Source organism: Maniola hyperantus, chromosome 25 (assembly GCF_902806685.2).
Source record: "Maniola hyperantus chromosome 25, iAphHyp1.2, whole genome shotgun sequence".
NCBI classification, from domain to species: Eukaryota; Metazoa; Arthropoda; class Insecta; order Lepidoptera; family Nymphalidae; genus Maniola; species Maniola hyperantus.
In genome coordinates, this window is record NC_048560.1 from 4,555,194 (window position 1) to 4,579,616 (window position 24,423).

The following is a 24,423-nucleotide window of genomic DNA, read 5'->3' on the forward strand; positions in this document are numbered from 1 at the left end:
ATCTTGCGTGTTATCTAACCTTCGTCGATCGTAACTTCGTAAACTATCGTCAATAAACTGTTTCGTAATCTTTGTTTGTTTTTATGGAATCTGAACTCTATACTTTATCCATGGAAAGAGGTTAATATAGCTCTCTGTTACGTGATCCCATATTAATGGGGTGCCTGCCACGTAACCTCCCAGTGTGCCTGGGTGCTGCTGGTCCCTTTTGGATGCGTCCGAGGGGAAGAGAAGAAGGGGAGGAGAAGAGCGGGGTTCGATCCCGGCACACATCTCTAACTTTTCGGAGTTATGTGCGTTTAGTTTAAAATAATTATACATATATCACCACTTATTCACCATTAAGTGAAGGAAAGCATCGTGAGGAAACCTGCATGCCTGAAAGTTCTCCATTATGTTCTCAAAGGTGTGTGAAGTCTGCCAATCCGCATTGGGCCAATGGCCAGCGTGGTAGACAATGGCCAAAAACCCTTACCACTCTGAGAGGAGACTCGTGCTCTGTACAGAACCGATAATGGGTTGATTACACACAACAGACGGAAATGTTTAAGTGCGGAAACCAGCCCATAGTGAAGAAGAATGGGTTGATCATGATGATGATGAAAGGTGAAATAAAAGAATGTGCTTAAGAAAAATCGTTTTATTATTATCAAAGTCTACCACGATATGGGTAATACGCAATTAGTAATACTTAATACGAAACAATACTACGTCACTCTACGTACTCGTATAATGAGTTAACTTCACAACTTTCATTGTACACTGGTGATAATTTAATTTTGACTGGTGGTTTTGTGAATAACTAAATAAACGAATTTTTTATCCTTCAAAAAAGTTATGATAGCCTAGTGGTTAAGACGTCGGCCGTCTATTCAGGAAGTCGAGGGTTCGATCCCGGGCACTTTCACACACACACTCACAAACTTTCTGGAGTTATATGTGCGTTTTAAGCAATTAAATGTCACATTGCTAACGTTAAGGAAAACATCGTGAGGAAACCTGCATGCCTGAGAGTTCTCCATAATTTGGCCAGCGTGGCGGACTATGGCCTAAACCATGGGGGTTAATCAGGTTAAAATTTAGTAAAATATTAATCTTGTAAGACAGATATTTAAAAAAAATCTTCGCTATCCTAAAGTATGCTTTCGTAAATGCTAATAAGATTCTATTTGTTTTTTTATAGAATATTAGTCGTGTTAATTATGACTAATATTCGCCTTTCCCCTCCAATTAAGCGTAAAACTTGTGGTAGGAGTAGGTACGACAATAGTGCAACGGGTGGGGTTTGAACCGGCGACCTTTCGGAATTCAGTACGTTCATTAGCTTGAGCTATTGAGGCTCAAAATGAGGCTATTCACAAAACCATTAGACAAATGATAATATTTTGCACTTTTTAAGGCTTGATTACATTATATTTTAAAAATGATATTTTTTATTAAACATTATGTCAACTTTTCTACACATTGTTTAATATTATTAAGTAGGTAGATCAATTAGGTTAACTCTACAAGTTAGCAATAATATAAGAAAACTAGCTTATGCTCGCGTGGACTACACATTTCAAACCCCTATTTCACTCCCTCAGGGGTTGAATTTGCAAAATTCCTTTCTTAGCGGATGCCTACGTCATAATAGCCAAACTTCATTCCGATCCGTCCAGTAGTTTGAGCTATGGGTTGATAGATCAATAGAATAGAATAGAATAGAATAATGTTTATTCGAGGTATATAGGTGGTAGGTACCTACACGGTGTAGGCAATATCGTCCTGTACAGCAGTGCAACACCTCGAACAGGTAGGCCACTCAGCTTATGTTGAGACGTGGGGCCCCTCAGACACAAACCTCTATCTAGCAAATATCTGAGGTACCAGACGCCCCAACGCTGATTTTCAGTGACCGCCTTTTAAATATCACCCAAACGTCAGCGGCATAGAATATATAAAGTTGGAGAGTAAATGGATAAATAGAATTAAATAAAGTGTTTAAAGTTTTTAAATTTAAAGTGATTTAGGACATAAAAGAAGAAATACGAAATAATACATTGAAATAGATCAGTCAATCAGTCAGTCAGTCACCTTTTCCTTTTATATATTTAAGCTTAGGTACCAATTCAATGACATATTTTAACGTATATTATAGTTTCGGCATAGTATAGGCATTGCCGTTTCCTGTATGTATAAACTTATGAAACAACGCTGAATGAATATCAAACAATGTGTAGAAAATAGTGTCTACTTTATACTAGTAATAAGGCCTGTTTTTGATTAATTAGAAAAAATGTTTATAAAATAGAGAATATTTGCGGTTATCAGTACCTAATAATAATTTACGTTATAGGTTACAGGCCTTAACATATTTCATAGATTCTGATTATAATTCCGATTATAGTCTTTTACATAATTATTGTATATGCAACTAGCTTATGCTCGCGACTTCGTCCGCGTGGACTACACGAATTTCAAACCCATATTTCACCCCCTTAGTGGTTGAATTTTCAAAAATCCTTTCTTAGCGGGTGCCTACGTCATAACAGCTATCTGCATGCAAAATTTTAGCACGATCCGCCCAGTAGTTTGGGCTGTACGTTGATAGATCAGTCAGTCAGTAAGTCAGTCAGTCACCTTTTCCTTTTATATATTTAGATTAATGACCACCAATTAAGGATGCCTGCAACTTCGTCAGCGTGGATTTAATTTTTTCTAAATCCTAATGGAACTCTGATTTTCCGGGGTAAAAATCAGCATGTATCCATATACGGGATGCAAGCTATCCCTGTACCAGCTGATGATGCCGGCGAGTTCGTCCACAGGGAATATGTATTTTAAAAATCTTTGATGTCCATCCCCGGAATATAAGCATAGTGCATTCAAAATAAACTGGCGTGTTTCCACTTGAAACCGTCATTAGCAATAACAATAGGATTAAGTCGTGGCGGGTGAATTCAAAAGTATCAACACTGGTTGGTTTGCAGCAAAATATATAAGGTTTAACCGGCTCCTTTAAAAATGAATATGAGTGTTTGGTTTATTATCCCTATTGTTTACGTGGCATGTCGAATGTAATCCTATTGTTATTGCTAATGCCGGTCTCAAGTGGAAATACGCCAGTTTATTTTGAATGCACTATACCTAATCTGTGTCACGTATTTGTCAAAATTGGTTAAACAAATAGGCCGTAAAAAGCTAGCAGACAGACTAACTATCGCAATTTTATAAAACAAATATGGTGTAAGTTAGGTACATAAGAATATATTATCAAAATTTTATAAATTATTTATCAAATAAGGCTTAATGTAGTCGGCATTATAATAAGAATCAATATTAATTTCGTAATTAATACAATTCCTTGTAACTTGTAAATTAAGTAATTTTAAGAGTACAATAATAATTATTATTATTATCATTGCAGAGTACGCATTTTTGAGATTTAAAAAATAACTTTAGTGTTAGTACAATTCTTCTACAATTTTACGTTTTCAATTATAACCATGGTCCAATACAACGCGGAATGGTAGCGTCAAGTCGACTGGCAATCCAATCGCGCAGCGGAACAGATACCTAGACACTTTTATTTTAAAAAAAACCTTATCAGGAATAAATTTTAATATCCAGCCACGTTTTTTGTTAGCTTTTAAAATTTATTCCTTTATTTAAATATATTTATTTAATAATTACACTTGTAATTCAGACACTTGTCTGAAATTTTTTTCAAATCAAACGACCGGTTTTGGCTGTTCCAATATTTATTTTGTGATCTTTACATTCAAAACTGTGGTAGCCTAGTGGTTAGGTCGTCCGCCTTCCAATCGGAGGTCGGGGGTTCGATCCCAGGCACGCACCTCTAACTTTTCGGAGTTATGTGCGTTTTTAAGTAATTAAAATATCACCTGCATGCCTGAGAGTTCTCCATAATGTTCTCAAAGGTGTGTGAAGTCTGCCAATCCGCACTTGGCCAGCGTGGTAGACTAGGCCAAAACCCTTCTCACTCTGAGAGGAGACCCGTGCTCTGTAGTGAGCCGGCGATGGGTTGACCATGATGATGATGATGACATTCAAAACGCAACTGCTGTAACGCGTCGCTACCGAATCGCGTTATGTTTGACCAGAGCTTAAAAGTTATTAACTTAATCAACTAACAGTCTCCACGAGTTAAGTAATTTAAGTAGGTATACTTTGTCTTCTGTTGCGATAATATAATTAAAAATATATATAATAACTAATATAAGTAAAAACTAAATCCATTTTTGCTAACTTAAAGATTTTCGGTTTCGAAAAATTAAACTGTGTAGGGGGGAGGGGGGCGGTGTGTGTGTGGGGGGGGGGGGGTACCTAAAGTTTTTATGTTCCTAGTACACGTTGCTCGCGTACGCGCAAATCGCGTCGCTATCGCGTTTCACCGAGTAGGCTCTACGATTTATTTATCTTTTTAGTTGAGGAAAACTAAAGTATAATTATTTTATATGAAATGTGCCAAAATAAATACCTACAGACATTGGTACTGATTCTGAGCACAACTAAATTTTAGAGTATTCGTATCTTGTTTCTACTAATGTAATTTGAAAAGGACAGTTTGACAGTGTTAAAATTAATTCAAAGACGTCAAACCGCGGGACTGTTAAAATTTGTAGCGTACCTACACTAAAATTTAGAGTCTTTAAATGTAAAATTTATGTTCTGTCCTTTTTTAGCGATTTTAAAAAGAAAAAGATGCAGATACTCTAAATTTAGTTTAGAGAAAGACAACAGCGCCATATATTAGCTCCTTGAAGTATATATTCACTTCATTATTGTACCGAAACAAAATACAATTCATTTCCAGATTGTAAAACATAGATTTATAATGAAAAGAAACCATGAAATAACAAAATTCATATGAATGTAGGTAATTACGAAAATAATTCATAACCGTGATTGGCAGTGTTCGGAATTCGGAAAATCGGAATGTAAAAATATTTTTTTCCGATATTTTATTTTCGTTTCTTAATCGATCGCAAAAATAAACGTAACCTAAAAACAACATCTCTACTTTTTGGTGTTAGTATATTCTACGAAGTAAACTTAAAATTAAAAAAATAAATACTTTGAAAATGATTTTCAAATTTAATTGCACAAAATAATATTTTTGAAAATATATATTATAGATCTAATGCTACATATTTCACGATGGCACTTTCGGATAAATATATAGCAAAATAAGCTTAACAAATCTTTATGTACAATGTGCGAATTGATTATTATATTTTGTGCATAGTGATGTGACCTATGTGTATAACATTTCGCCAAAATATCTATCTTGTCTATGGCACAAGACATCAAAGCTCAAAGAGGTTTGACAAAACAAAAACATTATTTACATTATGGTACCCACACACAAAATATCACTGGTCTGATCGTAGAAGTAATAAAGGTAGATGTAAGTACTGTGTAACCGCGTATGAGATAGCGATAGCACGACGTAACGATGAATAACACGACAATTATCTTATATAACATATATATATATATATATATATATATATATATATATATATATATTAACGCGAACTCGCCATCCTCACATAAACTTCAACAGTTTCTAGAGGATGGCGAACTGTTTATTTTAAAATGTATTATTGAAATTTACGTGATCAATAAAAAAATTTAAAAAAAAAAACATTGTTTAGTAGTCAATATATTTTGTATTAACCGATCAACAATATTTGTATTAAACGTTTTTTATGTGAAAACAAGTAAATAACTAATGAGAAATACAATTACGCCACGAATTCTCAAAGTTTGTTTTGCAAGTAAAGTTGCATTCCTTGTATGTATTCTTGAAAAAAAAAAACAGTTACACGATAAGGGACAAAAATAGGTTAGCTGCGTCTCTGTTTATCACATTAGTAACTTTATCTGTGCTCTCTTTTAGTGTGAATGAGAAAGCAAACGTTCCTGTATCTACCTTTATTACTCTATCTACGGGTCTGATAGATGTGGATAAAGTAGCCAACAGACAGTCCCTATAACTTTCCCTTGCCGTCATGGTGGCAACATTGCTTTGTTTACTTTATTCCTTAGAACTTAGGGTTTATTGTTGTATAAATTGCAATTATTGTATAAAGTGCAACATCAACATGACGGCAAGGAGAGCAAGGGACAAGTTATAGTGAACGGTCTGTAGGTACACAATAATAGACGTATTATCAAAGAACGTTGGATAACGCTATATCTCTTGTAGACAATCAATGAATCGGTGTGTTCGCACTTTTACAATAATTAACAATAACCTTATAAATATCAATAAGTTCGAAAGTGGGATTTCAAAAAAGTGGAGTAAAAAATCAGACGGAATTATTATTTCTAAATGCATCGATACGTATCACTCAACAAGCTCATTGGAATTTATTGACAACCTGTTTCACCCAACTTTCTTTAGGATCATTTTCGTTAACGTCCGAGTTATGATCACTGTTTCTATTGACAACACTCGATCTTACTGTTCCCGGTGAAAGAACACTTGATCTTACATTTCTGATTTCTGTACCACTATTTTCACTAACACTTCTTTCGAATGACGCAACTTTCGAAGTCACAGATTTAGGTTTAGGCATCGGTTTCTTCTGTGCCGTTTTATTTGTTTGGCTTTTAGTCATTTGCTCTATTTCTAATCGCCTTTCTAATACTGATTTTGAAGTTGAGGGCTGTTCTGCGGACGAACGTTTATTTTCGATGACTGGTTTAGTCTTTCTTGTAGCTGAATCTAGGCTCGCTCTTTCAAAACTTAGTCGTTTCATTTGTATATTTCCTTGAGGTTTTATTTCTTCTTTAGTCGATTTACTTTCAAGTTTCTCATTTTTATCTCTTTTCGCTACTTTTTCTTCTACGGAACTTTTATCTTTAGGTGTTACTGGAGTAGATTCTGATTTTGTATACGATGGTCTATAATTTGAATTTCGTTTTATGGTACGCATATTAACAGATTCTGATGACGATGACTGTTCAATACTTTTGGATAAATTGTTGTTGCACGTTACAATTTTACTTTGAACAGTCGAGACTGTAGGAACATTGGTCATTTTAGGTTTAATTGGTACAGGCGGAGCTATCTTTGTTTTCCCAAACTTTTCTGCGCTTTCAACTTTTTCGTCCTTATGAATATTTTTATTACTTCCTATTTGTTGGTTTCTAATACTTGTAGTAACAATACGGGAATTGATACTACTTTTCTCTGAAATATTTGTTGACACGATAACTTTTTTGGATCTGAATGAAGACTCACGTTTGATGCTTTCCACTCTAGTTAGATGTTTATTACCAACTTTATCAGTTTGTTCATTTTGTAAATCGTCACCGTCTTCTTGATCAGAATAAACGGCTGAGTCTCTAAACATATCCGCGTCTGTAATCTGTTCTATCTTTTCAAACGATTTTTCATAAAAGCTCTCATCGGAGTTTTGTTTTTCTATACACTTTTCAGTCACTAGGCTCTGGTGCGTAGTATTTGCCTTATTTTGACTTTCTTGATAAGTACTCTCACTGGATGAAGTAACAAAGGAAGAGTTAGAAAATAGACTATCGGGTCTTAAGGCATTTTTATTAATAAGTACATTGACATTTTGAAGTGCGTTCTTTTCATTTTTCAAGGTGGTTGGATCTACGTAATCTGATTGAGCTATTCTAGCGCCTAAATGCTTACTACCTTGCATATAGACTGGCAGTTTGTTTAGGCTCTGATAAGAACTGCAATTTGATTTAGACGGTGATGATGTACTACTTATAGAACTTGATACTATGCTAACACTTTTTTCGTAACTTGGTCGGTACAAAGTGGGTTTTTCGTTAATATTTTCGCAGCTTTGAGACAGAATTTCCAAATGATTCTTCTCTTTCTGACTTTCACTCATTGTAGTGTGTTCACAAACACTTTTACTTAAAGCATCAGTTTGAATAGAATAAACAATAGTTGAGGTGGTAGGACTGTTATCAGTTGACGCGATAATAACTTTGATTTCCGTTTTTGCAATATTATTCTGATTATCTCCTTTAATCTTATTTTGATTGTCGTCTGGCTGTTCGTCACCTATAATACTTCTAAATCGCTGCAGCAAATTTTTAGAGTAACTTCGAGGGTTTAAAGCAGATCTTTTTTCACCGGTAGGACTTTTCAAATCAGATTTTGTAGTTTCAAAACTTTGCTCGTTTGCATTGATTTCGGTATCTTCATTATTTTTAGGTGGTGTACGACTTTTAAATCTACTAAGCACATTCTTTAATGAAAGCACATTGCTTGTTGGTTTATATATTTTATGTTCTGGGTGTATAACATCGACTAGTTTAGTTTTTTCTTCACCGTGTTCAACTGTCAAGGCCTCGCAAGAAGACGTTGTAGAGACATTTAAATTAATTTGAGATGTATTTATTGGATTCTCTTCCTTACTAGTGTCCAAATCTACTTTTTCAAAGTTACTCTTATAACATCTATCTATTTCTTCCTCTAATTCTAATGTCGACTTACTGATATTTTGTGAGTATTCTTCATCTTTTGATTTAGAACTCTTATTGAATTTCAGTATATCTCCTTCGCTCATGTAAGATTCAACATCATCATAGCTTATTTCACTTTGATCGGACGCGATTGTGAACGGTCGATCTACACTCATAACTTTACCATCTCTGTTTAAATAAGTTTTACTATTGCTATTGGGCTTATATTTAAATGTGCTTAAATTATCGTCTTCTTGACCTGCCATAACTACCTGAAAACTTCTCGGCAGAGATCCAGATTTCCTGTCTCTAGAAACGTTAAAGTGTTCTTTTTGTCGGCTCAGCCATATTTCTGGGGTGTTAGGGCTTTGTTGATCCGGACTCATAGGCAAATAGTCCGTGGGTAAAGTAGTAGGGACATCTTTCTTTCGTCGACATACTTCTATTAAATTGTCGTAAATGTTTTCATCATTTGTCGCACGACCTTGATTCTCCATAGCAACATAGTAATCTGCAGCATTTGTAGTTTGGTGAACTTTTATATTTTTTTCTGGAGTGTTTACTGGTACATCATATATTCCATCATCCAAATTTTCGCGTCGTTTAACTTCATCAAAAGAAAGATAAACATAGTCTGATTCTGGCCCATCCATTTTCGTTAATTCGGAAGTATTTAATGACGGATTCTGGGGAGACGATAATCTTTTAGGTCGAGAAACATGCGTATTATGTTGTATTAATTTGCTTTTACTGTTTAACTCATGTAAATTACTATCGACTCTGTTTTCTATCCTCAAGGTTTCGTAAATATGATCTTCGTCAGAAGCGTCATCGATTTCACTTTGAACATTTCTTTCTGTGTCATTCTGCTCATTTATTTTCAACTCTATATTTTCTGATAACTGTCTAGTATACTTTGGTTTTAACTTTGTGAGTTCGTTTTTGGCTAAAATTACTGTATCAGGATTTGAGTGGGACTTCAAAAGTCTCTGATGTCTTCTTTGAGCAGTATTTCGCAGCTGTTGTTTCTTTAGAAGCTTTTGGAAATCTCTGTTTTCCAATAACAGTTGCGATATTATTTGTTCTAAAGGCTGTTCAATTTCTTCGCAGATATCTTGCTCTTGTGCTTCTTCTAACTTTTCAATGTCATGTAATTTATCTTCTGTCTCAGTTCCTTCCGATATTACTTTTTGTTTATTTAAGAACTTAACTTTTTCTAGTTCATTCTTTTTAAATGAATCTGTTTTTTCTATTAACTTTTTGTAGGTTTCTTCATCTATGTCTTCATCTTTACTTATTGAATCTGGAATATCTAAACTTGGTTGGTTCTTGGGCTTAACAAGATTTAGACTATCTGTAGATTCAGATATGTGCAATATATTTTCAGTAGACACATCAGTTGAAAAATCTGTATAAAATCGTGTGGTAGTATCTGATCCAAGTCGCAATCCTTTAGCTCTATTCTTTTTAATTTTTGAGATTTTCTTTGGTATATTTTTAGTATTGTACATCTTTATTTCTAAATTCGGTTTCGGACCACTGTTTGTCAATTTCTTTCTACTGTCTAATTCAGGATCAGATATAATAGCTCCATCATTTGATTTAGTTTTCTTAGTGATTTTATTGGAACCACAATTACGGCATTCAAATTCTATCTTTTCACTTCCTTTACTTACTGTTCTTTCACTATCACTGTCTTGGGACTTTTTTGTAATCATTACGGTATTTTGCAGACCAGGTTCAGATTTTCTTCTCCAAGTCCCAATTTTTGATAATTTAGATCGCTGTGGATCGTCTTTAGATTTAGATCTTAAAGTATCAGTTCTATGCTTTTCAACGTTGCATCTGGATCTTCTCATTGTATTTTCTCTACGTAATGTCCCCGTAGCACCTATAACGGCTATATTTTCTTTTATTTTAGAGCATTTTAGGCAAGTTTTTTGGATACTCTTAACATTGGCCAACGTACTAGAATCAGACAAATCTTCTTTACTTTTGCTGTCTGTATAACTAACGATATTATCAGATGAATGGTAGCCCCTTGTTTTATTTAGAGAACCACTGAATTCTTTAGTAACACTTTCTTGCGAGGATTTAAAATCGGAGCACTTGCAAGATTTCTTTCTTTCAATTTGCTCTGTGCTTCCAGAGTCTATATAATGAAGTGCTCTATCACATTCAGCACATCTTTCTCTTGACTCATTGTCAGCACTTTGACAACTACATTTCTCATCTTTTACTTTGTCTTTAGTGACTTCTGTTTCACAGTCCGAACACAGATCTATGTAGCAGACATCACATGTATAATCTGTGCCCTTTTCAGCTGAGTATTGAGCACAATCACATTCTTGTGTGTAATCTCTTGAATTGTTCATTGGGTATTTTCTGTTGACTTTCTTAAGTCTTCCTCTGATGCCATTCTCGAATGATTTTCTTCTTTCTCTATCCACCTTTCGTTTCTCGAGATACTCCGGGGCGGATAATTGTTTTCTCATCGATGCTTGAGTTATTAAATTGTGCGATTTCTCAGCCAAGATGTCATCTGCAATAAAAGACAACGGGATATTAAGTACATTTAAGTTAGATATGACATATAGTTAGACAATTTATTGAAATATTTACGTACCGTCAGTTTTATTTTGTCCCAATTCCATCACTAACTGCCGTGCGTGCGATGGTATCACTGCATTGTAGTTCTCCAATATAACCTATAAAATAAAAAGAAATATTTTTATCCAATGAAGGAGATCAGAGAAAAGTCTAACTTTCTGATAGTGTCGCTGCCATAAGTACTAACTCACTATACTAAAGAGTGAACCTCGTCATTTTGCGTCAAGAAACAAGCTTTAAAAGCTACCTTGCGGTATAATATTTATTTATTAAACGACCACTTGTAGCAGGATATTTTTAACCGACTTCCAAAATGGAGGTGGTTCTCTATTCGACCCGTTTTTTTTATGTATGTACAATGTACATTGGTTTTTTCGAGGTTTCTGGACCGATTTGCAGTTTTTTTTTAATCAACAGAGGATGTTTCCGTGGTGGTCCCATAAAAATTTCTGGATCCAACTCCTCAATCCGGATGCTGCAGGGTTACTGCCCACCTAAGTTATCAAGATTCAAGAAATGTTCATAGTGAATGAATGTTGTATGTAACTATGAAGTCGGGCAAGCATAATAACAGAAACAAGACATCAAAGCGTAAAACTCGCCTGACTTCAACATATTATGTACATATACGTGTAGAAACAAAAGTTATTTTTTACTTTGTAGTGGTTTTGGAAGTCGGTTTTTTTTTATAATTAGTGAACACCCGTTTGGGGTCGTCTAAACACTTACAAACAATATCGATAATTTAGTCTACAGTGGAGTCATGTTCTGATCAACAAATACTTGTAAAATAAACTTACTCGTTTAAGTAATAAGGTCCATTCTCGCTTGTGGCGCGGAGATCGGGCTTGTAGAGTGAGTTGTGATCGAGGTGCGTCCCACGGGATAACATGGAAGGATAGAGGAGCCCCTGCGATGGATTCCACTAGCATCATGTTGTTGCACTGAAAAGTTGCAAAATAATGGTTTCATTATTATTATGTTTCTTTACAATAAAACCGTTTAACTTAAAAAAATACTTATTTTATAATACAGGCTGTAATTAGGCGCGACCGTCGGAAGATTGACGCTCTGGAAATGTGGTGCTGGAGACGCCTCTTAAGAATAAAATGGACCGCACATCGTACAAACGTCTCCATCCTCAAAGAACTAAAAATAAATCAGAGGCTTTCGTCACTTGTACAATTGCGAATCCTCAAGTTCTTTGGGCACATTACAAGGAAGAGTGGTACCATCGAACACCTCGTGGTACAAGGTCGAGTGGAGGGCACACGTCCGCGTGGGCGTTCCCCAACTAGGTGGACGGACTTAATCCGCTCTGCAACAAGCACACCTGTCTCCGTGTGGGCACATAATGTCACCAATAGAAGTCGCTGGAGGGAGATCGCACGAGCAGCAGTGAAGAATTCATAGCCACGACCACTCTGTCAAGAGTGAACGATTGAGAAGAAGAAGAATTAGAACGCTAACGAAAACTTAGCGGTATTATTATACCACCTAAACATAATCCAGTACCAATAACTTATAGTTTTAGTAATTTTCAACAGGTAATGTATAGCGTGCAAAATGTGGCGTCAATGCCCCCGCCTTCGACGCGTTATTGACCCCGCGGCACCTATCTACGCAACGTTCGTTGACCTATAGCCTCAGTCAGATGTTTGATTTGCAATACATTGCAAACTTTTAAAAATACAGTGTTTTTATCATTTTTTCAGTAATCATAAGTGCTATCACCTGTCTTCGTTTTTGCTAGCGATCTTATCACACCCCGGTACTTAGATTGGAAAAAACGATTGTTTATCCTTACCATGATATGGGATTTGTACGCAAGTATCCCGTCCTCTCGGTTCTTGGTGACGAGAAGCATTTTGTCGAAGAGGAAGGCGTGCCGCATTGCCTTGGCGCCGAATACTCTGGAGTAATGAAGGGATTTATTTAAAAACTTAAAAGAACACACCGAAAACTTGAAGAATTATGTAAATAGACTGAAGGCAATGAACAAAAAAAAAGTTGAAGCATGAACCTAAGTAAATTACACATACACACACACACACACGCACAACATACACGGTTGTTAATAAAAAAACATTTAGCGTCATCATCATTACCAACCGTGTATGTGACACCGTTGGTAATGAAGATGATGCTAAATGTTCTCGCGCCTACATAAAGAACAGTCTTTGTTCTTGAAAATCACTGTCAGATTTTCATTAAAGTAATTGATAATGATATAATTATTACTCACAACTGTAGGTACAACTTTACTATAGCTAAATGAATGATTTAGATATGGTGACAATGAATAGGAAGGTTAGAAAATATTAAAATTATTACCTAAATGTCCCTTCGGCGCACAACTCTCCATAGGTCGTCAAATCTGGTCCGTTCCATCCGTACAATAACGATTGGATCTCCTGAAAATGGTATGGTAGCTTTAACTTAGGTTAAGTGTACCTAGTCTATTAGTCTATAATATAAATAAGGGGAAAAGCTGACGGATTGACTGATCTATCAACGCACAGCTCAAACTACTGGACGGATCGGAATGAAATTTGGCTATTATGACGTAGGCATCCGCTAAGAAAGGATTTTTGAAAATTCAACCGCTAGCGGTTTGAAATTTATATAGTTCACACATACGAAGTTGCGGGCACAAGGTAGTTAATAATAAAATAAATTCTTTAGGCCCCTTATGTGCGCTCTGTATACAAATATATATATTCTCACCAATAAAATTTTATTGTCTACAAAATCATTCGTTCACAAACTACAATTTTGTTGTAGAATTATATGTATATCCCTGTCCTTCGTTTCGTATTTAGTGCAGTCCACAGTCACACTTATACCTTAAAAAAGGATCATACCTGTACTCGGACAGCATGTTCGTGCCGTCGTTTCATGTCATCGATGTGGTGCGCGATACCCGTCATCTTCAGCAAAGCGTACTCCGTCTCGCACGATGCGCACTGCTTCACCACATTCTGGAAACACCAAACAACAATTTATCTTACTGACCCATTTTAGGAGTATTTATATCTATGCAATATAATATAGTGCTAAATAAACCAGGATCTTTCGATACTGGAAGTGTCTGATTTTTTTAATTGGTTACACCAGAAGACGTCCAGCTGTCTTTCTCTGAACTCCACAGCTCTTTGTGATCGCGAAACGAGCATGGCTAACCGCTCCATTGTTCTTTGCTAACAAGTACCTTCCTTGGGAATTCAGATGTGTCAACTCTCTCAAAAGTTGTTCCACGGAAAAATCTTGGAGAAGAGCATCACCAGAAAAGTACAAGATAAATAGTGTATCGAAGACGATATGGTCGTTTGTATAAAAAATTACTTGTAACAGCAAATGATAGTTTAAAATCCGTTGTACAGGTTTTAACAAGTATGAAGTGGTAGAGGATGCCTCAACTGTAGCTGCCTTTCTCTGAACTCTCTGGCACTTTGTGGTCGCGAAGCTAACATTGCTAGCCGCTCCATGGTTTTGGGGTAACCAGTACAGTATGAGGTGTAGACATAGGAACTAGTAATAGTTTCAATTTACCAAAGCGCCAACTTCTTTGGGAATTGAGTTGTTTCGACTCTCTCCAAAGTTGTTCCACGGAAAACGGTTCCAGGCATCTTGGGGAAAAGTATCACCAGAAGAGTACAAGATTTAGTGTATTGAAAAGTCTACATGGTAGGTTATTAAAAGACTTACTTGTAACAGCAAATGGTACTTCAAAATCCTTTTTACAGGCTTCAACAAATATGAGGCCAGTGGTAAAGGATGCCTCAACTCTAGCTGCCTTTCTCTGAACTCTCTAACACTTTGTGGTCGCGAAGCCAGCATTGCTAGCCGCTCCATGGTTTTGGGGTAACCAATACTCTATGAGGTGTAGACCGAGGAACTAGTGATATTTTCAACTTACCAAACGGAACTTCTTTGGGAATTGAGAGGTTTCGACTCTCTCTAAAGTTGTTCCACGTAAAAATCTTGGAGAAAAGCATCACAGCAAAAGTACAAGATAGTGTATTGAAAATTCTGCATGGTGGTTTGTTAAAAAACTCACTTGTAACAGCAAATGGTACTTTAAAATCCGTTGCACAGGTTTTAATAAGTACGAAGCCAGTGGTAGAGGATGCCTCAATTCCAACTGCCTTTCTCTGAACTCCCTCGCGCTTTGTGGTCGCGAAGCTAACATTGCTAGCCGCTCCATGGTTTTGGGGTAACCAGTACAGTATGAGGTGTAGACTGAGAAACCGGTTGTGTTGTTGACGAAGCATCGGGCTATGCAGGTCGCGTCAAGACGACAGGAGTTCAGCTCGCTACATAGTGATCTGGAAATGACATGAACATGTTATTATTATTGCTCTCACATACATTAAAAAAAACCGGCCAAGTGCGAGTCAGACTCGCGCACCGAGGGTTCCGTACTACAATCGTATTTTATCGACATTTTGCAGGATAAATCAAAAACTATTATGCCTAAAAATAAATAAAAATTTGTTTTAGAATGTACAAGTAAAGCCCTTTCATATGATACTTCACTTGGTATAGTAATCTTACTTTGAAAGTTGAAAATAGCTATATTTGTTCATGAACACATTTTAATTTTTTCTTGTGATGTAACCACAAAGTGATACTGTGAACAAAGAATCCTATGAGGGTTCCATTTTCCTTTTGAGGTACAGCCCCTAAAAATGCCTGTCCTTCCACGGGAAACAAGCTATTTCTGTTCCAAATGACAAAAGCTAGCAAACAGACAGACAGGCATTTTATTGTGTTAAGTATGGATCGTACAGTAACAAGTTTTTTTTTAAAAAGAATATTAACCATGCTAATCATGACTTATATTCCCGTTTTCCCTCCAACTAAGCGTAAAGCTTGTGCTAGGAGTAGGTACGACAATAGTGCAACGGGTGGGGTTTGAACCGCTGACCTTTCGGAATTCCGCCAGCTCCTCTACCGTTGAGCTATTGAAGCTCATTTTCCAAGCAATTTTGAAGCAAGCAAGTAGGTACCTATTGAAAGCGTAGATGTCTTCAATGTTATTGAACAGCTCTGTCAGCTCTTCATCAGAGAAAGTGGCGTCCCGGCGCCACACGTGCAGGTAACCCTGGAATTAAGAGATATAAATATAAGGGCTATGTTCCACAAAATGGCCAAGTGCAAGTCCGACTCGCACTTGACGGGGTTTTTGGAGTCATGTAATAATAAATCACACCTGCGGTTATCGAACTGCGTAGTGCGTACGGAACGGTACAGTTATTCTTAGCACTGAGCAAGCGTACCTGCGTTTTGTTTGGCATTTTTATTAGTGCTTATACTCACACACGTATGGTTCCGTACCATCCTACAATACATAACACTATTTGTACTTTTTAAAATTTTCATGGTGCCATTTTGAAATTTTTCTTATTTGCTGTTATTTCAACTTTATTCCACCATCAAATGCCTAAACGTGCGGATGTATGTATCGTAACCCCCCCGTTCTCACTTGTTTTAAATCGGATGTTCCAGTGGCAGAACATTTTATATTAAGCTCATATGAAACTTGTCAGAAACATGTCAGAAACCGATTTTGTGTCAAAACAAAGAATTTTATATACTAATGGTACTAACATAGATTAATTATTGATCTCGCTACGGGTACTAAATAAGAATTATTACTTTCTAAATCCATAACTTCCACTGTAATATTATATAGCGACAACCGACAAACCACAAGCTGGGAACGGGGATGGGGGGGGGGGGGGAAGGAATTGGGTTGGTTAATTTAGAATCCTAACATCATCTAAAGTGATTATAATACTCTTTGGTAAAACTTTACCATTTTTTTTATTCAGATACAAGTTAGCCCTTGACTGCAATCTCACCTGGTGGTAAGTGATGATGCAGTCTAAGATGATAGCGGGCTAACCTGGAAGGGGTATGGCAGTTTTTATTAAACCCATACCCCTTTGGTTTCTACACGGCATCGTACCGGAACGCTAAATCGCTTGGCGGCACGGCTTTGCCGGTAGGGTGGTAACTAGCCACGGCCGAAGCCTCCCATCAGACCAGACCAGAAATTTAGAAATTATAAGATTCCAAACCCCTGCCAGGAATCGAACCCGGGACCTCCCACTATTAAGACCACAGCGCTCACCACTGCGCCAGGGAGGTCGTCATAAACTAGGTACATTTAGTAAGGCGTAACTACATAGGAACGTAGGTGTACAGAATAGTCTTCTAATACCTACTATAAAAGGGAAAGCCATACGTGGAATATTATGATCAGTTGAATATGCAGTAGTTTCATGTTACATCTATATTATATACTGACTGCATCACACTAACTAACTGGACTAACCAGATTATCAAATAATAAAGACTCTTTATGCTTCGTTGACTTGTGAGAGTTAACTCGATAGAGCCACTAAATAGAACCTTAACAGCCCAATGCAACGGTCAAGTAGCAACTGACGTCTGATATATCGACAATAATAATCTAAATCTCTACATAGTATAAAATAAAGTCGCTTCCCGCTGTCTGTATGTATGTATGAACGCGTAGATCTTTTAAACTACGCAACGGATTTTAATGCGGTTTTCACCAATAGAAAGAGTGATTCAAGAAGAAGGTTTATAGGTATAGTTTAATATTAGTTTGTGTTAATTTGATAAAATATGACGATAATTGAACAAAATGTCGGAATATCTACATTGCACCCATGCGAAGCCTGGGCGGGTTGCTAGTAATTATATAAAAGGAAAAGGTGACTGACTGACAGACTGATCTATCAACGCATAGCTCAAACTACTGGATGGGTCGGGCTGGAATTTGGCAGATAGCTATTATGACGTAGGCATCCGCTAAGAAAGGATTTTTGAAAATTCAACCCCCAAGGGGGTGAAAAGGGGTTTGAAGTTTGTGTAGTCACCGCGGACGAAGTCGCGAGCGTAAGCTAGTAATTATTAAAATCCCACCCATGCTCTACTGTCTTATCTACTCGTAGCACAAGTTATATGTATAGTTGGAGGAGAAAGGGCTCTCAGTGCTTCATATTCCTCATTGCTGAGGGTTGTGACCCCCCTTTCCATTAATCACATTATGGTAGGAGTTTTGTTGGGGTGTGTTCCCAGATCCTCGACTTAGAGAACGAAATTTCGACCCTTCGGGACCAAGCTAAGCACGAAGAGGGCAAATTTGGGCCTACAAAGTCAATCACTCATCCAGTTACTAACTTGGGTTAACCCGCGTTGCTTAACTATCGCAATCAATAAAATGTATATACGTTGTCAAAACTAAGCCACACGTCACTCATAAAAGGGAATATTATTCAAAAAATTAGATAGTTTTCAATAGCACAAAAACGAAGAGGAATTTGAGGCACAAAGTGACCATGCCTAAATAGCAAGTTTGTGATATGTTTGTGACCAATAAGGGCTACCGATAATGATTCACTAAATTGATAATGAATCATTGCTGCATGTTTAGTGTCTTTATCACTGCGGGACATAATATACGGAATCACAATAAATAGTAGTACGAACCTAAACACCAAACACAATAATATTGTAAACTAGCTTATGCTCGCGGCTTCGTCCACGTGACAAACCCCTGTTTCACCCCCTTAGGGATTGAATTTTAAAAAATCCTTTCTTAGCAGATGCCGACGTCATAATAGCTATCTGCATGCCTAATTTCAGCCCGATCCGTCCGAAAACAACAGTTAAGAGTTTAGTATACCTATAGACCTAGATTTAAATTTAAATTTAAATTTAAATCTAGGTCTATAGATTTAAATTTAAATAATAATTAATTTAAATAATTTAAATAATAAATTTAAATTTAAATAATAATTATGTATTTGCGCTGTTGATTACTTTCAAATAAACAAAATAAATATAAAAAGACTGTGGTGTCATGGGGTGTGCTGTCAATGATTTGTGTATAAGCCCATAAGGTACCCAAGGTAATAATAAAGCCGCGAAATTGTTATTAAAAACACTTCTGCCACTATATATTATGTTTTTGTATCCAGACATCAATATAACGAGACTATCATTATGATTAGCATGTTATTAACACATGTCAAGTTAGTCACTTTACTATTCGTCGTTCAAGTCACGTAGGGAGACCAAACGCGGCACGGCGTGTAAACAATGGCGACACTGGTTTGCCCACTGTCATTGTCACCCTGTTACTAAGGCTCTGCTGTCCGTCCGTCCGTCTGTCAGTCTGTTAGCGAGCTGTATCTCGTGAACCGTAATAGGTAGAGAGTTGAAATTTTCGCAGAATGTGTATTTCGATTGCCGCTATAACAACAAATGATAAGAGTTTCAAAAATGACTGTCACGAAAATTAATAAAAACAAATAAAAAGTGTTACTTGTTGTACGATGGTATGTAGCCCTTCAGGCGTTTGTGCACTCATCCGTGATTATAAATTTCGTTAATAAAATACGAATCAATTTACGTATTTGCATGACGGCCACTTCGAAGAATCACGTCTACTAACCGAATACAGATGAGTGCACAAACGCCCTAAGGAACCTAAGGGCGTTTGTGCACTCATCCGTATTCGGTTCGTATCCGTGATTCTTCGAAGTGGCCGTCATGCAAATACGTAAATTGATTCGTATTTTTTGACGGATCCGTGAAATCACGTATGAGTGCACAAACGCCCGTAGTGTGCGAGTCCGACTCTCACTTGACCGATTTTTTACTTGTCGTTCAAGTCACGTAGGGAGCCCAAATGCGGCACGGAGTGTAAACAATGGCGACACCGCACCGGTTTGCCCACTGTCATTGTCACTGTCACGCTCTTGCTATCATCATGTGTAAATACAAGCTCACTTTACCGGTTTTATTTTTTTATTTTATTTTATTCAGATACAAGTTAGCCCTTGACTGCAATCTCACTTGGTGATAAGTGACGATGCAGTCTAAGGCTGGCTAACCTGGAAGGAGTATGGCAGTTTTTATTAAACCCATACACCTTTGGTTTCTACACGGCATCGTACCGGAACGCTAAATTGCTTGGCGGCACGGCTTTGCCGGTAGTGTGGTATTTAGCCACGGCCGAGGCCTCCCACCATACCAGACCAGAAATTTGGAAATTATAAAATTCCAAATCCAGGAATCGAACCCGGGACCTCCTACTAACAATACCACAGCGCTTACCACTGCGCCAGGGAGGTCGCATAGGAGGTTTCCTCATTTATACTGTACTGGCTGATGCCCTCGACTTCGTCCGCGTGGATTTAGGTTTTTAAAAATCCCGTGGGAATGCTTTCATTTTCCGGGTTAAAAAGTAACCCATGTCACTCTCCAGGTCTTTGACTATACCCATGCAAAAAATTACGTCAACCCGTTGCTCCGTTGCAACGTGATTGAAGAACAAACCAACAAACCAATAGACCAACAAACAAACACTCACTACACTTATTATAAATGCGAAAGTATCTTTCGCTTTTATAATAAGGGTAGTGAATAAAATACTAGTTTGAGCTGTGGCATAGATCAGTCAGTCAGCTTTTCCGTTTATATATTTAAATAAATCCTTATTTATATATATTGGCGATTCAAAACACCTACTTAATAGTGTATTAGGATATAATATGTACATGATATATAATATGTACATTAGAGACTGCTTTGGTTTAAGTGTTTTTATATATATAATATCTAGTTAACTAATTGTAACTGTTTGTCTCTACAAAATAAAATAAATTATAAATTATGATATACACTAATACTTCTTTGTAGATTACGTTATTAGTGAAAATAAATCATGAAAATTCGAATTCTAAAACATACAGGTTTATATTAAGTTAGAAAAAAGTTGTCGTATAATTTATTTATATTCCCTGTGTACCTACGGGATATAACTCTTTTTATATCGCGCTGCGTGGGCGCCGAACACAAATATACACGTCCCATTCTATGTGTGACTGTCATTATACGATAAAGTTAAAATTAAACTGTTTCATGGCAGTTTTATGAACGAGTTTATATAGGGCTTTCGTAAGTTTGGTTTTGAACATGTTGAGTAATATTTTGTTAATGAAGCATTTGTGTCATTTATATAAATTATTTCTATGTTGTGTAGGCATCTATGGTCCGTACAAAATGACTCCTCACGCGCCATTCTACGGGTCAGCTGTCATGTCAAAAGTACAGTGGCCCTACCGCGGTTGTTTGACAGCTACAATGTCACTATCGCAATCATCTCTGATTGGTTAATGCTCGCTCACTATTGGCCACAATGCATTGTTGCAACAAGAATCGCACAAATTCAGCCAATCAGAACAATTGAGATTGTAATAATGATTGATGCAGGTTTTAGACAATCGCCCTACTGGTCCACCTTTAAAATCGAAATATATAAAAGGTAAAGGCGACTGATTGATCTATCAACGCACAGCTGAAACTACTGGACGGATTGGGCTGAAATTTGGCATGCAGATAGCTATTATGACGTAGGCATCCGGTAAATAGAGATTTTTGAAAATTCGACCCCTAAGGGAGTACCATAGGGGATTGAAATTTATGTAGTCGCGGGCATCATATAAATAAATAAAAATGAATCGCCGAAATGCATGTACCTATAGTACGCGACAAGTCGACATGGCAATCGGGGATGGGAACGCCCCGCACACCTACACAGCCCCCGCGCTAATCCGGTGCGGGAGACGGCCGGGCGTCCACCCGCCTCATACCCCGGTTGCCATCTCAACCTGTCGCAGACTATACGCGCATAACTTCCGAACGACTTCACCAAATTGTATTTTTTTTTAAAGAATATTAAGCCATGTTAAATGACTAATATTCCCCTTTCCTCTCCAACTAAGCGTCAGGCTTGTGCTAGGAGTAGGTACGACAATAGTGCAACGGACGGGGTTTGAACCGTCAACCTTTCGGTTTTCAGTCCACTCCTTTACCGGTTGAGCTATTGAGGCTCTAATTCTAATTCTTTTTTTGCTGTGTTTATAATTCAAAGTCAAAGTCAAATAATTCGAAATCTATAATATAAAAATGAATCACTAAATGTGTTGCTCATCGCAAATCTCGAGAACAGCTGAACCGATTTCGCTAATTCTTTTTTTATAATATTCCTTGAAGTACGAGGATGGTTCTTACGGAGAGAAAAATTTAATTCAACCTCCACCTCAATTTTCTAAACTCCACCCGAGCGAAGCCGGGGCGGTTCAGCTAGTAGGTAATAAATTACACTTTTTGATAGTCGGTTGTTGGATTTATAAGATGATATAGTGGTGATAATTATTACGCGAACTTAAAACTAAAGCTACGAGGGTCCCAAACGCGACAAGGTCTGAGAAGAGCCCACAACAAACTCAGCCGGGTAATTGTCAGGAGGTTTGTATGAAAGAATTTTTTGTAAAATCCACGGGGAAAAAAAATTCAAAAAGTCAAAATGTTTATTCAAAGTAGGTAAAAAAATTACGCTCTTTGATAGTCTGTTTGCATTTAGTGGTGATAATTTTACGCGAACTTAAAACTAAAGCTACGAGAGTTCCAAACGCGCCCAGAGAAGTCGCGGGCAACAGCTAGTTTTGGATAATATACTTTCTAAGTATGTTCGACTTAAAGCCATCGATTATCCGGCAGCCTCCACAATAAAACTACCATCCGTGGGCGTATTACAGTTAACATCGATATTCGATCATGAACGATGCGCCTACACGTCGATCGATCATGGCGATGTATCGTAATCGATCACTGGATGGGTTACCGTTCTCTTATCGATATATTCGGTAGCTTTTCTCTATTGTTGTAAATTAGGTACCGAATCGACTCGTACTTGTTATGCAATAATCAAACAAGTAATAATTATTCATCATACCAATAAAGTATCTCTACGCATATTATAAATGCGAAAGTGGGTTTATTTGTTGGTTTATTGGCTTGTCCTTCAATCACGTCGCAACGGACCAACGGATCGCCGTGGTTTTTACCTGAAGAATGTCATAGACTACTTTTATCGCGGAAAATCAAAGAGTTCCCACGGGATTTTTAAAAACCTAAATCCACACAGACGAAGATAGACGCGGCGGGCATCAGCTAGTTAAATAACAATAAAGTAATAAATGCGAAAGTATTTTTTTTTATTTAGATACAAGTTAGCCCTTGACTGCAATCTCACCTGATGGTAAGTGATGATGCAGTCTAAGATGATAGCGGGCTAACCAGGAAGGGGTATGGCAGTTTTTATTAAACCCATACCCCTTTGGTTTCTACACGGCATCGTACCGGAACGCTAAATCGCTTGGCGGCACGGCTTTGCCGGTAGGGTGGTAACTAGCCACGGCCGAAGCCTCCCACCAGAGGAATATGTCTGTCTGCAAGCTTTTCACGGCCCATCCAATATTGACGAAAGGGAAGGAAGGACATAAACTCTTTGATTTTCTGGGATATGTAGCATATGTACTTCCTCGGGATGTAAGCTAACTCTGTGCTTTTCATCAAAATCTGTTAAACTGTTGGAACGTGAAAAGCTGTTGTGGGCTCTTCTCAGACCTGGGCGCGTTTGGAACCCTCGTAGCTTTAGTTTTAAGTTTGCGTATTATCTTACAAATCCAACAACTGACACTCAAAAACAGTAATTTATTACCTACTAGCGACCCGCCCCGGCTTCGCATGGGTGCAATGTAGATACTAATGTATAGTGTCAGTGAGATGTGATTCTTCCGACATTTTGTTTAAATATCGTCATATTTCAACAAATTAACACAAAGTAATATTAAACTATACCTATAAACCTTCCTCTTGAACCACTCTATCTATTAGTGAAAACCGCATTCAAATCCGTTGCGTAGTTTAAAAGATCTACGCGTTCGTACATACAGCGACTTTATTTTATACTATGTAGAGATTTTGAATAAATTATTTGAATTTTGAATTTAGAATATGGATGAGTGTAAATTATTGTGCTCCCCCCCAAGATACAGAGACCAGAGTAAATGTTCGAACATTCAATGTGCTGATCACTGTCATCCATCGAGCTACCGAATTAGATCAACGTTGCATCTGAACCTCTCCACACGGCAAAAATGTTCCTTATTTATACGAAATACCAATATAACGGTATCACTAATGTTTCTAACAAGCTAGCTTGATTAATCATCGCGCCTACTTTACATTGACCCCTCCATATATTTCGTTCCCTGCTTAAACTTAACCGTTATGAGAAAACCTTCGGGACGTGGAGATCATTTAAAACTGGTCATATTAAAATTACACAGCCAAGAGATTTTGAACTCTACAACTGAGTAATAAGAGCGATTTGTTTGGACTTATGTATGTAGGTTGTTACTTGTTAGTCTCCTAACGGGATGGTCACAGCCTAAAAAG

The 24,423-nt window shown here is 37.2% G+C and overlaps 1 protein-coding gene across 2 annotated transcripts in view; it reads right to left on the minus strand.

Moving 5' to 3' along the window:
• Positions 1–625: 625 nt before the first annotated feature.
• The window catches only part of GEFmeso (Guanine nucleotide exchange factor in mesoderm), a 115,519-nt gene continuing 91,721 nt past the window's right edge, over positions 626–24,423 (minus strand). For both annotated transcript variants that reach the window (XM_034981788.2, XM_069507065.1), the window contains exons 4-11: positions 16,086–16,180; positions 15,134–15,401; positions 13,938–14,054; positions 13,408–13,487; positions 12,881–12,986; positions 11,874–12,017; positions 11,090–11,171; positions 626–11,005 (exon numbers count right to left, since the gene is read on the minus strand). In XM_034981788.2, coding sequence (XP_034837679.1) covers positions 6,372–11,005; positions 11,090–11,171; positions 11,874–12,017; positions 12,881–12,986; positions 13,408–13,487; positions 13,938–14,054; positions 15,134–15,401; positions 16,086–16,180 — 5,526 coding nt within the window. In that variant the 3' untranslated portion in view covers positions 626–6,371. The remainder of the gene's footprint in view (positions 11,006–11,089; positions 11,172–11,873; positions 12,018–12,880; positions 12,987–13,407; positions 13,488–13,937; positions 14,055–15,133; positions 15,402–16,085; positions 16,181–24,423) is intronic.